At 46.6% G+C, this 16,461-nt stretch overlaps 2 protein-coding genes across 6 annotated transcripts in view; one reads left to right on the top strand and one right to left on the bottom strand.

Moving 5' to 3' along the window:
• Positions 1-4,956, bottom strand: part of PSMD12 (proteasome 26S subunit, non-ATPase 12) — a 30,733-nt gene extending 25,777 nt beyond the window's left edge. The window contains exon 1 of the mRNA XM_042915342.1: positions 4,755-4,956. Coding sequence (XP_042771276.1) covers positions 4,755-4,862 — 108 coding nt within the window. The 5' untranslated portion in view covers positions 4,863-4,956. The remainder of the gene's footprint in view (positions 1-4,754) is intronic.
• A 133-nt stretch (positions 4,957-5,089) lies between these two features.
• PITPNC1 (phosphatidylinositol transfer protein cytoplasmic 1) overlaps positions 5,090-16,461 on the top strand; it is a 268,172-nt gene continuing 256,800 nt past the window's right edge. Inside the window, exons 1-3 of one of the 5 annotated variants that reach the window (XM_042917203.1) lie at positions 5,090-5,342; positions 8,071-8,135; positions 14,537-16,286. In XM_042917203.1, the coding sequence (XP_042773137.1) occupies positions 16,239-16,286 (48 nt within the window). In that variant the 5' untranslated portion in view covers positions 5,090-5,342; positions 8,071-8,135; positions 14,537-16,238. Of the gene's footprint in view, positions 5,343-7,067; positions 7,109-8,070; positions 8,136-14,536; positions 16,287-16,461 lie in introns of those variants that run through there. The other 4 variants (XM_042917204.1, XM_042917202.1, XM_042917205.1 and 1 more) reach the window with 4 other exon arrangements.

The raw sequence follows: 16,461 nt of genomic DNA, 5'->3' as shown, positions 1-16,461 counted from the left end.
TGTGCCACCCAGAAGCCCCTAACGTTACCTATTTCTTAAGAGGGTCTTTTTGTCCAAGCTGCTGGCAATCAATAAACTGTTTTACATTTCACCTCCTCCTGGAGAAGAGGCTGCAGGTAACCAAATGAAATGAAAAGACATGAAGAAGGAGAACCAAAGGATATATTCAATTTAAGAATATAATCCCCAAACAACCACCTACCAAATATAGTGTAATCGAAAAGGGGGGTGGTGATCCTCTGTGTAGTAAGAACTGCTAAATACCACATACAGTTCAGAAAAGGCCCTCTTCAGATTAATTTTTAACTCCTTAGCTAACAGGACGGTGAAGCCCTAACCATTATCAAGAACTAGTATCACTTTCATTATTTCATCAATCAAATACCAATCACAGAGGCAGCAGAGGAGAACGTAACGGTTAAAAACACAGGCTCTGCAGCCAGACTGCTTGGGTCTAAATCCCAGGTCCACCACTGTGCTACCTAGGGCAAGACCCTCACGCTCTCTGACCCTTAATTTTCTCTTAAATGAAATGAGTATAATAAAAATAATTCCTGCCCCACAGGGTTGCTGTAAGTATTAAAGCAATACTTATGAAGACATGCCTGGAATATACTAGGTACATTATCATCATCCTAACAGCTAACATTATATAGAAAGTACACAGCAATGGGGCGCCTAGGTGGCTCAGTCGGTTAAGCATCCGACTTCAGCTCAGGTCACGATCTCGCGGTCCGTGAGTTTGGGCCCCGCATCAGGCTCTGGGCTGATGGCTCAGAGGCTGGAGTCTGTTTCAGATTCTGTGTCTCCCTCTCTCTCTGCCCCTCCCCCGTTCATGCTCTGTCTCTCTCTGTCCCAAAAATAAATAAACGTTAAAAAAAAATTAAAAAAAAAAAAAGAAAGTACACAGCAATAAATATTAGTGACTGGTGTTCTATGTTGAGTGTTAGGACACAGAAACAGAGTCGTAGTAAGTCACAACTGTAGGAGATTCAAATGGCCTGGATTTGTCAATTTTACCACCCAGGTCTAGACTTCAAGATGCCTTCTGAAGGTTTCTGCTCTCTGTGCTTTTCTCACTGGGTATATTCTTATTAAGTTTCTATACACACAATTTTTACCTGCAAATGTTGTTCACATTAAGAATAAAAATTGTCTTGGGGCACCCAGGTGGCTCAGTCAGTTGAGCATCTGACTCTTGGTTTTGGTTCAGGTCATAATCTCGAGGTTTGTGGAATCAAGTCCCAAGTCGGCTCTGCACTGATAATGGGGAGCTTGCTTGGGATTCTTTCTCTCTTTCTCTCTTTCTCTCTCTCTCTCTCTCTCTCTCTCGCCTCTACCCCACTCATTAGTGCAAGAACTCGTACTCTCACTCTCTTAAAATAAACATCATAAAAATAAAAAATAAATTAAAAATGCTGTAAGGAAAATCAGCACGGAAGCAAGTCTCTTAAAGATATCATGAGATGTAGCAAAAACGAACACTACCTGTTGCCAGGAGACCTGAGCTTGATCTGGCTTTGCTGTAGACCTTGGATAAACCACTTAAGCTGCCTGAACCTTAGTTTTTTCACAAGTAAAGTAAAAACAACAAAACTTTCTTCAGTTTTATTGATGGGCTTAAAGTAAAAAAGCAAAAGAATGTATGCTAAAGTGTCCCATACGTTCCAGTGTAAAAATACAACGCTTTAAATGGGTATTTTCTTACATTTGGCAGAATGGTTAGAAAATATAAAATGACAAACAGAAGGCAAAACAAAACTTAAAAAAATTAACTAGACTGTAAGACAATCGTCTAATCCAAAAGTTGAAAACTGTGGGTTTGCATTAAAAAACAAAACCACAGGGGCGCCTGGGTGGCTCAGTCGGTTAAGCGTCCGACTTCAGCTCAGGTCACCATCTCACGGTCCAGGAGTTCGAGCCCCGCGTCGGGCTCTGGGCTGATAGCTCAGAGCCTGGAGCCTGCTTCCGATTCTGTGTCTCCCTCTCTCTCTGCCCCTCCCCTGTTCATGCTCTCTGTCTCAAAAATAAATAAACGTTAAAAAAAAAAATTTTTTTTTAAAAAAAAAATAAAAAACAAAACCACAAACATTTATGCCCTCCCATCCCCAGCCCTCTACCTTCCTCCCTCACAAAAAGAATCCACACCTGTACCCTGTTTTGTTCCACTGGCACACTGGCTTAAAAAAAATAAATAAAAAATCCAGGAGCACCTGGGTGGCTTAGTGGGTTGAGCCTCTGACTCTTCGGCTCAGGTCATGATCTAATGGTTTGTGGGACTGAACCCCTTGGCAGAGCTTGCTTGGGATGCTCTCGCTCTCTCTCTCTCTGTCCTTCTCCAGCTTGTGTGCACGTGCCTTCTCTCTCTCAAAAACAAACAAACTTAAAAAAAAAAAATTCAAACGGCTTTTATTTTACATAGTTTAAAAGGCCCCAACATTCCCTGTTTTAAACTTTTCTGCTACCCACTTGACACCTAAAAAGGCATTTGAGTTTGCAAGTCTTTCCAACTGTCTTGAACACATAACCATAACATCCTACATAAACGCCATACACGTGATTACTACAACTGTAGCAGTGAAATATTTTTTTTTTTCTTACTGGCCTATAAGCTCTCTGAGGGCAAGAGCTTTGTCTAATAACCTTTCTACTCCCCACAATGTCTAGCACGGACTACTGACAGTAGGCTATCAGAAATTGGTAAAGGGAAGATTTTTTTTCTCCCAGGCCTCAGCTCTAGGCATAGCTGTACTTCTTTTCAGCAGACGGTTTCTTCCTTATGGAAACCAGCCATCTATTAATTCCAAAGTGCTCGTTCAGGGGCTGACTCTGGACCGTAGGTATGTTTTGTCTCATCTATGTGGTATTGGCTCAAATGGTGTTTTAACACAGATCTGTGTCCGGATTCTAAATATTGAGGCAATTCGTATAAAACAAATCCATACCCCCTGGTTTCTCCCTCAAATTAGAAGAGGTGAGGTCTGGCTGTCGTGCCCAATTGGGAAAGATTAACTGGAGGTGACGAGTTACTTCCCCCCCTTCCCTGGATAAGTGGTCAGAAGTTGGCTCAGGATTTCATCACACTTGGCTCACTAGGCAGGACAGCATGGAGACAGCAGAAGCTCCAGGATCAGTCTGCTCGCTCTGCATCCTGGCTCCATCACTCTACTAACTGTATGACCTTGGGGCACGTGACTCAACTTCTCTTAGACTCTTTTCTTGCCTGTAAAACAACAACACCTATCACATGGGGCTAAGGTGAGGCCCGAACGTGCTAATGCGTGTAAGCACGCAGAAGGTTGCCTGGCAGTGTAGAAAATACTCGACAAATGCCAGCTATCGTTATCTGCCTGGCACCGTCGGGGTTTTCCAACCCTCATGTAAGTGAGGATGTTTCTTTACACAAGCTGCTGGAAAGTTCAGAGATGAATTTATGGCTCCCCTCCATCAAGTGTACTGAAGCTAAGAAATTCAGGTGTATCAACTTCATCAGCCTTCCCTATCCCTGTCTTTTTAAAGCCCCACTAAATCCTTTATCAGAAAAAAAGGGAAGCAGTGGAAAGGTTGTTTTTTTTTTTAAGAAATATTACTGTGAAATATTACTTGACACTCCTCCTGTCCCTGAATTAGTTACACTTAAATGTACTTCTGTGGTAAGCACCTTAAGGGACAAAAACAACCCTATTAGTACATGCATCCCAGGTGAATAGCAATAAATATTTATGGCTAGATTGATCAAGGAATTTAATGAGGCCTGAGCGTAATCCTTAGCAACAGCCCATGATGGGAATTGATTCCACAACCATTCAAACCCTAGTCAGACAAATCTAGTTTTGAACCCCTGGTTCTGTTCCTACCTGGGTTCCACAAATACCTCCAGGAGGCTTGGTTTCTTTATATGTAAAATGGTACATAAAGTTGCCTGACACGTATCAGGAGATGTGAAAAATGTTCGGATCAAGTTCAATTTCTGTTCCAGAGGAGATAAGCCGTTGGACTAAACCACGGTTCATGACCTCCCCTAATTAGGTTATTCTGCACTGCTGTGCCTGTTAGTCTTTGCGGCTGCAGTTCCCGCTCCGGGGACGACTCCTCCCCATCCCAATTTTCTTCTTCAAGGCCCAAAACAAACGTCAACTTCTCCGTAAAACCTTCCCTTATCCCACCAGTAAAAAACACAACAGCTTCCTTCTCTGCGTTCCAATAAGCACTTTTATACTTGGGTAACACGCACCACCACGCCTGACTCGTCTAATTCGTTATATATACGAACTCCTTAAGGGCAGGGGTCCTGCGCTCATCACCTTCGTCCTGTTTCACTTTCCTACTGCTTCTCCTGGCTATAGGCCAGGAGCATCCCATGATCCATAAACAACTTAACGACATACGTTCATTCAGCAAGAGTAAGAGAACTCAACTCTCTGATCTAGCCTGAACGCTAAAGCGGCCGTAACCCCTGGGGAACTGTTAAAGTAAACGTTAAACAGTACCGAGAAAAGGCAAAGAGTACTATGAGGCCTCAAGTCCTCCGGGAAGTGGCCATCAGTCCAGGGGAAGAGTTTGGGAAGCCGTATGCACCAGCGTACTCCCGCTGCGGGGCACACCTGGGACCTCCTGCTCACGCAGGCCCAACTCGGGCTGGGCAGGCAGTGGGGGACGCACCCTTCAGCCCGCAGGCCCCCTGAGGCCTAAGCAAGCTCCGCGCCGTGACTCAGCCCTTGGCGCCCGCGAACAGCCAGCCGGCCTCCCCTCACCTTGGCCAGCTTCTCGCACTCTGGCAGTCGCTGATCCACCGTGGCGCTGTAGTCCACCTCCATCTTGACGATGCGCCCATCAGCCCGCTCTGAGCCGCCGTCCGCCATGGTCCCGGCCTGAACGTCCCTTGATGTCCCCCTGTTTCGGCCACCACTCGTCACCCACACCGGAAGCCGCCTGCGCACCCACTCAGGCAGTGCGTCGGGAGCCCGCGCGAAGGACCCCCACGAGGCCCCCTGCGCTGGCCGCCAGTCAGGCACTGCCTCAGACAGCCCTGGGGGCGGGGCGGAGGGCGGGGCTCGCCCTCGAGCCTGCAGCTCACGTCCGGTTTTGCCTTGATAACCGACTTTCATCCACGGCTTCTGCGGTGAGAAAAGCTAGTGTAATAGAGTAGGCCATCCCGTATACTCTTACGTCTCCCTGCTTGGCAAATGTTATTTCTCAGAGCCGTGGGCAAGCCGCTTAGCTTTTCTTGGATCTCCGTTTTCTCATCTCTGCATGAGCAGGCTGAAATCCTAAAGAAAAAAGTTTCATCTGGTTGAGAATCTTGGTTTAATCTGTGGGATCTCTCAAAGCTCAAAGAGAAGGTATGACAGCGGCTCAGTAATATAACAAGTACTTTTTGTTTGTTTTCATTTTTACTATAATCCACTACGTGGGTAAGAAGAATCTTTAGAAAGATTTTGTTGACTTTTCTTTGTAGGACTCTCAAATGAGTTCTTTGTAGGACTTTTCTTTGTAGGACTCTCAAATGAGATTTTACGCATGCAGGATTATTTCCATTTTTAAGAACCGTGCAAGTTTTCATTAGCATCTGCATCGTCTGGGTCCCTATTTAACAGCTTAGGATGCTTGAAAGTGAAAATGAGGTTGTGTGTGGTGTGGTCAAAGTATAAACAGTAGCTTCCAAAGCAAATGGGAAATCTTGGAATGGTCTACCTGTTAGCGAATTAAATCAGCACCAACATCCCTTTTTATATACTGAATAGACCTCCTTTGGTTGTTTTTGTTTGTTTTTACTGTTCTGTAATGAAAATCATGGGTACTATAACCCACCTGCACACATAATTAAACACGACAACAACAAAACACCCTAGCTGTAAGGTAAAGGAGAAGCATCGCAAAATAGCAAAATAATAATACTTCAGAATATAAAGGCTAGGGGCGCCTGGTGGGCTCAGTTGGAGGAGCAGGCAACTCCTGATCCCTGGGTCCTGAGTTCCAGCCCAGCCTCAGGTGTAGAGATTACTTACGTAAATAAATGAATAAACTTCAAAATTTAAAGGCTAAGACATGTCTACTATAGAAAATAAAAAAGAAGCAGTTGTGTGGTTGTTCACACACATAACTGTGAAATCAGAAGTTGCAACCTCAATAGGTTGGTCCCCCAAGCAACGTAAGGATTTACTGTGGGTGACATGATTTCTCCAAAATGGTGTACAACTTCTTGGTAAAGTTCTGACTCTGTGAAAGTACAATTTTCCATTGTTTTTTTACATAGAAGAATTCTTAGAAATTTTAGTGTATATTATAACGTCAAAAAAGAGCATATGTAAAGTGAAGTTCGAGTCTAGGCCTCAGACACATAAGTGGGTGTCTGGCAGGACATTGAAAAGTCAGGTGGAGGGGCACCTGGGTGGCTCTGTCGCTTAAGCAGCCGACTTTGGCTCAGGTCGTGATCTCACCGTTTGTCCGGGTCTGTGCTGACAGCTCAGAGCCTGGAGGCTGTTGGGAATTTGTGTCTCCCTCTCTCTCTGCCCCTCCCCCGCTCACACTCTGTCTTTCTTCTTCAAAATTTGTTAAGGAAAACAAATTTTTTTAAAAGAAAGAAAAATCCGATGGATTGTGGGACAATATTTTACCATGCAGGTTTGTCGCATCGTAGATGTCTGGCATCCCAATTACATGCTGATTTCCCCTTACCCCCCAGTGATCGTTACAACCTGAAATACCCACACAAATTTCTAAAACGCATTTCTAGGAGCCAGTATTGTTGAGAGCACTAGGCTGAGCTGTTTCTGGCTCTGTATTTAGTGTGCAGTTGGTTTGGTGAAGAGTAGACAAAGCATTTGGAGGTCTACCGTTTTGTGTCAAGAATGTGAAAAGACAAAAAGTAACAAAGTTGTGGTGGAGTAAATCTGGAGTAAATCCTGGTTTCCAGGACTCAAAAAGTAAGAGCGAGAGAGGGTGGAGAAAACTCCACCAAACTGATGCCCTTCCTTGCTAGGCCTGGAGGAAATGAACAATGAAAACACTTTGAAATCTAAGGAAAAGCTTACAAAGGAAACAACAACAACAAGGTGAAATAAATAAAGAAGAAACCCGGTGAAAGACTGAGCAAGAGAGAAAATAGGTGAGAGTGCGGTTACGTAGACTCTTTATAAATCCTTTATTTGTCTGAATCGGACATCGTAAGAAAGAATTTAGTTTCAGAAGAGAAAAATTAGCAAAGAATAAGGAATCTAAAAGGTAGAGATGAAACCTCTATAGAAATGTAAAGAGGGATGGAAATTAAGATAGACACACTAGGGGTGCCTGCGTGGCTCAGCCGGTTAGGGGTCCAATTCTTAATTTTGGCTCAGGTCATGATTTCATGATGCCTGCATTCGAGCCCCTGGGATTCTCTGTCTCCCTCCCTCTGCCTCTCTCTTTCTCTCTCTCAGGACTAAACAAATAAACATTAAAAAGAGAGAGATGGACAACTAGTTGGGACACCTGGCCGGCTCAGTCGGTAGAGCATGTGACTCTCTTAGTCTTGGGGTTCTGAGTTCAAGCTCCACGTTGGAGCTAGAGGTTTAAAAAACAAAGAATCAGGGTGGTGAGTTTGACCCCCACTTGAGCAGTAGAGATTACTTAAAAATAAATAACAAAAAAAGGTGACCGTGCTAGTCCCCCAGCAAGGCTTGACTTTATCACTATTTTTTGTTTTGGGTTGGACTTTATAAACTGAACAAATTTTTCTCTTCCTCATTCTTGAAAGCCTCCTCCTCCCCTTCCCTTTCCCTTGTTTTTCTGTGGAATCCTTTGTTCCAAGAACTCAGTACAGATATTGACATGCCGCCCTCAATGTATACTTAGTAACGAGACTCAGATGGCCCCGCCAGCTCTAGTCATGAGACCACCTTGAGGAACCAGGCTGGCAGCGGGGACCAGACTGCTATCCAAATGCCCAGATCCTGTATTTTCCTATAAAAGCCCTCAGCCCTTTCCCCCAGGCGGGCTTGCAGTCTTGGAGACATTAGTCTGCTGTAACCTCCTTTGCCTGGCAAAGTAGTAAACTGTCTTCCTTCTGTATACCCCAACTCTGTCTTCCAGTTCCTGCTCTGAGCACAGACGTCAGTTTTCGACAACAGAGAGAAAAACTGATTGGAAAAGCAGGGGTAATGTATATTACGATACTCATTATTGAAAATAATGTGTCTATATATTATTATTATTTTTTCCATATTTGGCATCTTTGGCACGTTCAGCTTACTGGCTGTGCACACATCTGACCCAAAGTTCCCGCCTTTGTGAAGTGAACCTTATAAAGGGGGCGGGAGGGTGGAGGGGAGATAGAAAATAAACATGTAAATAATGTAGTAGGGGTGATAGTGAGTGGGAGGTGGTCAAGGAAGGCCTCGCTAGTGAGCCAAGACCTGAAGTAAGTAAGGGAGTCTTTTTTGGTTTCTTTTTAACTTTTTCTATGTGATCTCTACCCCCAACACGGGGCTGGAACTCACGACCCTGAGACCTGAAGTCGTATGCTCCACCAACTGAGCCAGCCAGGTGCCCCAGTAAAGGAGTCTTGCGGATAGTTTGCAAGGGAGAAGATTCCAGGCAGAGGCAGGAGCAAGAACCCTGAGGTTAGAGCAATCAGGTCACCCTGTCTGAAGACCAGAATACGTGAGGGCAAGAGTTACAGGAGATGAAGTTTGGGGCAATTCAGCCATTATAAAGGATTTTTTTTTTTTTTTATGTTTGTTTATTTTGAGAGAGAGAGAGAGAGAGAGAGAAAGGGAGAATGAGCAGGGGAGGGGCAGAGAGAGAGGGAGACACAGAATCTAAAGCAGGCTCCGTGCTGTCAACACAGAGCCCGTTGCAGGACTTGAACTCACGAACCGCGAGATCGTGACCTGAGCCAAAGTCGGACGCAAAACCGGCTGAGCCACCCAGGTGCCCCGGGACTTGGTTTTCAACCTAAGTAAGATGGGGAGCCAACGGGGGGGTTCGGGCGAAGGAGTGGTATGAGCTGACTTACATAGTAAAAGAGTCTCTGCCATGTGGTGACTAGGTTGGGGAGAAGCTGGGAGACTGGCTCGGGGGTTATTGCGGTAGTTCGGGAGGAACACGATGGTGGCCTGGACTAGGGTGGAGGCAGTGGACGTGGTAAGCAGCAGCTAGATCCTGGATATAATCTGAAGGTGGAGCCAAGATTGCTGGCCTTGAGGGCAGAGAGGTCAACTATGTCGGCAAGATTTTGGGGCTGAGCGTCTGGAAAGACGGAGTTGCCGTTTACCAAGGAGGAAGCCGACTGGGGACAATCAAGCCAGGCAGAAAAGGACAGGAGTCCACAGTTCGGGATATGTTAAGTTTGAGGGCCCTATTGGGTATCCAGTGACAGTGACAGTGTTGAAAAGGCAAATGCATGTACAAGGGTCAAATTAGGGGGAGTCATTTGGGCTAGAGGTTTGAAGTTGGGAGTCATGTAACGTAAGCCACAAGGTCTGCGTTACAGAAATGCTCCTGAGGGACGCCTGGGTGGCTCCGTCGGTTGAGCATCCAACTCTCCGAGTTGGTGAGCCGAATTTCAGTTCATGATGCCAGGGTCATGGGATTGAGCCCCACGTTGGGCTGTGTGCTGAGCATGAAGCCTGCTTGAGATTCTTTTCTCTCCTTCTGTCCCTCTCCCCCATTTGCTTGCTCTCTCTCTCTCTCTCTCTCTCTCTGTAAAATAAAATTAGGGGCGCCACCTGGGTGGCTGAGTCCGTTAAGTGTTCAACTTGACTTTAGCTCAGGTCATGATCTCATGGTTGTGAGTTCTAGCCCCACATTTGGCTTTGCCCTGACAGCGTGGAGCCTGCTTGGTATTCTCTCTCCCTCTCTCTCTGCCCCTCCCCACCCTCAAAATAAATAAGTAAACATTTAAAAAAATGTTCCACAAAAAGTCAAATTACATGCTATTCCTATGGCACTACATTGCTGAGAAATACTATTTCCAGGGGCGCCTGGCTGGACCAGTCGGGAGAGCGTGTGACTTGATCATTTTGGGGTCATGAGTTTGAGCCCTATGTTGGGTGCAGGGATAACTTAAAAGTAAAATCTTAAAAAAAAAAAGAAAAGAAATACTATTTCCAGATCTGTGTTGACATCATTTGATGATACTACATCAAATATGCTTTGGCATTAAATAGCTACAATCAGTTATGGTTGCATAGGTGCCTCCCTTTAAAGGACACTTAGGATCAAGGATAGTGTCTTCTTTCATCACTAAAATTTCTCTCCAGTGAGTATAGTTACATATAGTCTAAGAATTTATTTCAGATTATTCCAGTGTTTTGCAAATATCTGTAAAAACAGGAAATGCAATAAAAGGACAAATTTATTACTAGCTAATTTATTCATTTTTAAAACCTTAAAAAAATATTTATTTTTGAGAGAGAGAGAGACAGAGCATGAGTAGGGGAGGGGCAGAGAGAGAGGGAGACACAATCCAAAGCAGGCTCCAGGCTCTGAGCTGTCAGCACGGAGCCCCATGTGGGGCTCGAACCCATGAACCGTGAGATCATGACCTGAGCCGAAGTCTGATGCTTAACTGACTAAGCCAACCAGGCGCCCCGCTAATTTATTTTTTTAAAAAAAGACAAAACTATACCTTTGGCCACAGAACTTCCTGTTTTTTTTTTTTCTATGTGAAGCAATTTATACCACATCATCATGGATGAATTTTTATTTTATGAGCATTTAATGCACAGCTATAAGCAATTACATGTCAGTTATTCTCTGTATTTAACAGAGGCCTGATAAATGGGTCTACACATAAGAATTGCCTTGGGACTTGCTTTTTGTAGTTGTGTTAAGAATGAATTTAACATTTGCTTATTTCCTAACAAAATCAGACACACAGGTGTTTAAGACACGCACAAAGGGGAGCCAGGGTGCCTCAGTCAGTTAAACGTCCAAAGTCTTGATTTTGGCTCAGGTCATGATTTCACAGTTGGTTCATGGGTTTGAGCCTTGCGTCGGGCTCTATGCTGATCGTGCAGAGCCTGGTTGGGATTCTCTCCCTCCCTTTCTGCCCCTCCCCTGCTCGTGATCTCTCTCTCTCAAAATAAATAAACCTAAAACACACACACACACACACACACACAGGCTTAGACTTTGCTGGAATTAAAACAATATTTATTAAAACAAAAATTAATTGCAAAGGATAATGCTTGATTTTTCAAAAACAGCCCTTGAACAGGGGGTATGTGAAATGGACACAGGAACCTGGGAGAGCTACCACAGCGTGTCCACAGCAGAAACGATCTGAGCAAGAAAACTCACACAGTATTGAGTTGTTACTCAGAGTATAAAATAAATATAGATAATTGAATGAATAAATAAATGGAGAAGAGACAAATCTCACAGAACGTCCCATTATATATGTAGATACCCTCTCCTCAGGACACAGGCTTAATTCTCCCTCCCTTGATTGTGGGCTGGACCTAATGACTTACTTCCAAAGAACAGAGCATGGAAAGGGAAAAATAGCAATTTTATGGTGGAAAAAAAATGGGCAGACATGACCTTAACCAAGTGATCAAGGTTAAAGTCAAGCCCTTTTTCAAGGGCCACTTTGGTAATGTGAAGAGAAGCATGGGAATGAGAAGGTACATCTTTATGTTACTGTGGTGTAACAGTTTTGTCTTACCCTTCTCTCCTTAGCCCCAATTTTGACAAGTTGAAAGTCAGTCTCTCCGAAAGCTTCTTCTTGGAGAAGCGAAACATTTAGATAAGATTAACGAATGTTACACAGATACAGCAGGTCTCCGCAGCAAGACTCGCCCCCTCCATATGCGCCCCCATATTTGGCAGTGTGTGTGTGTGGGGGGGGGGGGGGTGGGGGCGGATGATACTGATACTCAGTGGGTAGAGATCAGGGATGTTGCTGAGTATCCTACAGTGACCTCCACAACAAAGAATTAACCTGGCACCAGGGGCCAAGTAGCTCGGAGGTTGAGAACCCTGAACTAATATATACACACCTCTAATAGATGTTTATTAGGTACCTACACTACCCCTTCTAGCAGAAAACAGTTTCCAGATGATTCAGAGAGGATATGGTCTGTGTCCTCTGGAAGCTTAAAACCATTTCGGGCAGTTGGAGAACAGGTGGCATTTTGTATACAAAGGCCACACTTGTATAACAAATAAGAACCAAAGATGAATAGTCCAGATAAATGTTCTGGGCAGTCTAGAAAGGTAAAGAATAGTCTGGAATGGCTCTGTGTAGGAGATGGGACTTTGAATGGGCTTTGACAAGCCCACACAACTTAGAGAGTAGAAAAGAGGAAGATGGAAGGAACTGTAATATTCTACTTCAGCAGTGCCAGGGATATTCTAGGAATAAAACATGACTTGAACGGTCACAAAGACTGTTGCTACATTCTTCTTTCAGATGTAACTTACAGGGTGGGTCCTATTTTTATTCACAGGGACTGAGAAAGGTTTCAGTGTGTGTGGGGGGTGCACATAATCAGAATCCAGGTGAAGACAACGGATTGAAAAAGCTCCTTAGATCGGTTTTGATGTGCACCTCCCCCATCTCACCTTCTGAGAACCCGTGCCTTCACAGCTTGTCACTTATCCAAGAATATATGCTGTCAGAGACTTGTATAGGCTGATAACTCTTTTCCTACTGCTCATGTCATTCCTCACTGATAACTTAACTCTTTCTTCCTCTTTTTGCTTTGTGCCCCATCCTATTTTTTAATATGTGATAATCAGTAACTGTAGATTATACAGTTGTTAATGTATCATCACACTATTCCCTTTTTAAAACTTTTTAAAAGTTTATTTATTTCGAGAGACAGAGACACACAGAGAGAGAGAGAGAGCATGCAAATGGGAGAGGGGCAGAGAGAGAGAGAGAGAGAGAGAGAGAGAGAGAATCCCAAGCATGCTCTGCATTGTAAGCACAGAGCCCTACATGGGGCTCGAACCCACCAACCCTGACATCATGACCTGAGCCGAAATCAAGAGTCAGACATTCAACCCACTGAGCCATCCAGGCGCCCCTCATCAGTACTATTTCTGGTGATGATAGCAACACCTTCAAAGCTCTTTGGCAGTAGATATTGGGGATTCCACTGGTGGAAAAGAAACAAAGATGGAATTCTTGCCAGACTCTTGCCGACGAGAGGACTGAAAACATTTTAAACAGCGTATCTGACCAGTAGATGGCGCTCTCCTCCCTTGGTGCGATTGCATTATGAATGAATAAGCTCTCCCTTTGCCCTCCCCTCCCCCAAGTACTGTTGTAGTGAAAACGGATTCTCTTCAAGTCCTTACCGAATCTTCAAAATTCATCGTCTTTTCTTTCTGTGCTAATTCATAGGTCTCCTGTAGTATTCTAATAACCAATAACCTCCTGCCTCTGGTATCTTTCTGCCTTATCCCATCCAATACACTGTCCTCAGAGTCACTTTCCAAAAACAGACTGCTGAAAGATGGTGTCATGGGGGAAGAACTGGGGGGAGGGATTCTCTGTGAAGGCAGTGACAGGAGCAGAAGGGTCAAGGTAAAGTGGATGCCTTCCCAGGCCAACAGATTTGTCTCACTTGGCTGCAGAAGGACAGGGGAAAGGTAACTGGCGAACGGGGGAAAGGTAGATTCAGAGCCTTGATCTTCCTGCCAAGGAATTTTAACGGGCTCAGTAGGCCACAGAGAATCAGCGAGAGGTTTTGAAGGTGGCAGGATTAGTGCAGTGCTTGAACAAGATTAATGTGACCAGGCATGCGGATGGACTGAATGAAAAGGAAGTTCAGGCAGCTTACCAGAGTCAGGAGAGAAGTGTATAAAGCGTAATTTGCAGTTTGGGAAGTGAGGGGAGGGAGTTCCTCAACCTTAATATCAATTTCAATAAAAAACAAACACAAACAGTTACAGAATCAATGTCAGGAAACATCTAGGAAGCTAGGAATGTACCTACCCATTCTGATGTCCTGTGTGCATGTGTATGTGTGGCTAGCCAGCACATCGCCTCGCTGCCTCTGGGAAGAGGACTGGGTACCAGAAGCGAAGCCGCTACACTTGTTTTCAAGTAAGAAGTAGGAAAAAAGGAAAAACAGCTTGAGCTTCCGTATCACAGGCTTTCAATGTGTTATTATTCACCACTACGGTGTCGGTGTCAGATTTAGATTTTCCACCTCGAGGAATTTGGTTTGGCTTTAATTAGTTGCTGTGAATATTTCGGGGCCAACTCTGGGAAGCATCTATCTAGAAAAATAGTTGTCACTAAAATATAAACTGGATATAGGGTGTTGTTTTTCTGTGAGGCTTTGTATCATGTTCACACAGTTATAAATTCCCTCCAGCCATCTGGGATGATTTTTGCCACAGCCCACCATAGTTCTTCTGGTTAACTATTTATTAATCATAATTTTAAATACTGTGACACTGAGATCATCCGCAGCACCATCCAAGCTCTGTGGGTAGCGGTGGGACTCTAGAGCACAAATATTTCCTCTGAGAAAAGATGATGCTTTGCTGGTTATTCTGCACAGAGGCAAACGATGCATTTTTTTTTTTCATCCAGCAACTTTTCAGAAAAACAAGCTTAAAAATACCAGACAAATGAAAAACAGACTTCAGCAGTTACATGCAGCTTCCTGAGTAACTGAAGAATGTGCCTCTTGTGGTTAAAACGAGGGATCTGTTTAATATGGATGAAATACCAACACGCCAGGCATTTTCATTGACATTTCACTGTGACTTTTTGAACTTAGGAGTGCTGACAGGAAAACCTCTTCTTGCAGCCCTGCGGACCGGGAGAGGTAAAAGGCTATGTCCGGTTCACGTTCCCTCTGGTCGTGTGCTCTCTGTTTGTACTTCATTTTCTTCCACGCCGTTGCACTTCCCAGTTTAACAGGATTCCTCCTCTGAAATCAGTCAGGAACCCAGGCGAGACTTCGTTCTCAGGCTCCCAAAGCTCATCGCCTCTCCAGCGCTGGGCTTGCTCCCTGGACCCAAGTGAAAACGCTCGCGGTGGGCATTTGCAAAGACCTTTTTTTTCCCCAAAGGTCAAGCCTCGCTTGTGCACCTGGCAACCAGAAGCTACCCAGAGTGGCCGGGCGGAGCACCGAGGCACCCAGGGAACACTGGAGAACGGACTCCAAGGGTAGGGGAGCCAGGGAAAAGCCCCCTTTCCCGATCCACCCCAGCGCCGGGCCGAGCTCAGCTCCGGGGCAGCCCTGCCGTCTGGCAGGAGCCGGGGAGAGAGAGAGAGAGACATGCTGTTTTGTTTAAATCCTCCACATTCTTTGCCATTTCCCCATTGGCCGGATGGGGCTACCCTCCCCACCGCGGCCGCTGCTGATGTCAGCCTCGCTGGCGCTCGCTCCTCCCGCACCCACCTCCCCGGCCCGAGGCACACTGCAGCTCCGCGCGGACTCTCCGGCTCCGGCGCGGTGGCTGCAAACTCGCGGGCACGCACGGCGCTCGGGGAGCCAAGGGACCCGGGGGAGGGGACGTGCGCGGAAGGCGCCAGCTTCCTCTCGCCCGCCCCTCGCCGCCGCGAGCCCGGGTTGGAGGAACCCCGGGCCCCAGCCCGACAGAGCCGAGCGGCGGCGGCGGCGGCGGCGGCAGCTTCCCTTTTCTCCTGCTGAGAGCCCCGGAGCGCCTCGGGGACCGGCCCTAAAAGAGCAGGAAATCTTGTTTACCGCCCGGGGAGAGGAGCCGATCGAGCCTTTGTCTGGAAAGTCAGCATCTCCAGCTCCGGCTGCAATGTGTTCCTGGTGACATTAGCATTGGCAGACCCGCCGGAGAAGGAGGGGGGGTCGCCAGGTTCATGTCTGCTTTCGGAGGCGGATCGAGCGGGTGACTTTTGTGCATTCGTTTCAATTTTTGGAAATCTCTCTTTTTTCCTCCATTGCCCGCCACCGGGCATGTCCTGATCCGGTGGCCGCTCCTACCGCCCAGGGCTGCCGATCTGAGCGGTTTCCAGCGGGTCTCCCTCCCTCCCGCCCCGATCCCTCCCTGACTTTGCAACACCGCGTACCGGGAGGACCGACCTCGGCGAGGAAGGAGGCGGGGGAGCCCCGAACACTCGGACCCGAACCTTGACATGCTCTCGGGCGGAGAGGAGGAAGCCAGGAGCTGAGCGCACCGCCGGGACTGCTTCGCCGGCCGGCTCCCGAACGGGGGGCTACGGGCGCCCTGCCCTGCGCCTGGGAGGCAGCCTTGTTGGTCTGGGGGGCGCCCCTCGCTTCCCGCCCCGGGGGCCCGCGGCCGGCAGGACCATGCTGCTGAAGGAGTACCGGATCTGCATGCCGCTCACCGTGGACGAGGTAAGCGCCGCGCCGGCCCGGCCTCGCCCGCTTCGGGGCCCTTCGCCCCGGGGCGCCGCGTACCCCGCTGCCGCCTCCCGGTCGGCGGGTCCTCTGCGGGCCGCAGGGAGACCCTGCTGGAGCATTGCCTCCCCAGCGGGGAGGAGGAAGAGAGGGGGTTGCTGCTTCCACTTGT

This window comes from Panthera leo, chromosome E1 (assembly GCF_018350215.1).
Source record: "Panthera leo isolate Ple1 chromosome E1, P.leo_Ple1_pat1.1, whole genome shotgun sequence".
In the NCBI taxonomy this organism is placed as follows: domain Eukaryota; kingdom Metazoa; phylum Chordata; class Mammalia; order Carnivora; family Felidae; genus Panthera; species Panthera leo.
This window is presented reverse-complemented; position numbering and strand designations above follow the sequence as displayed.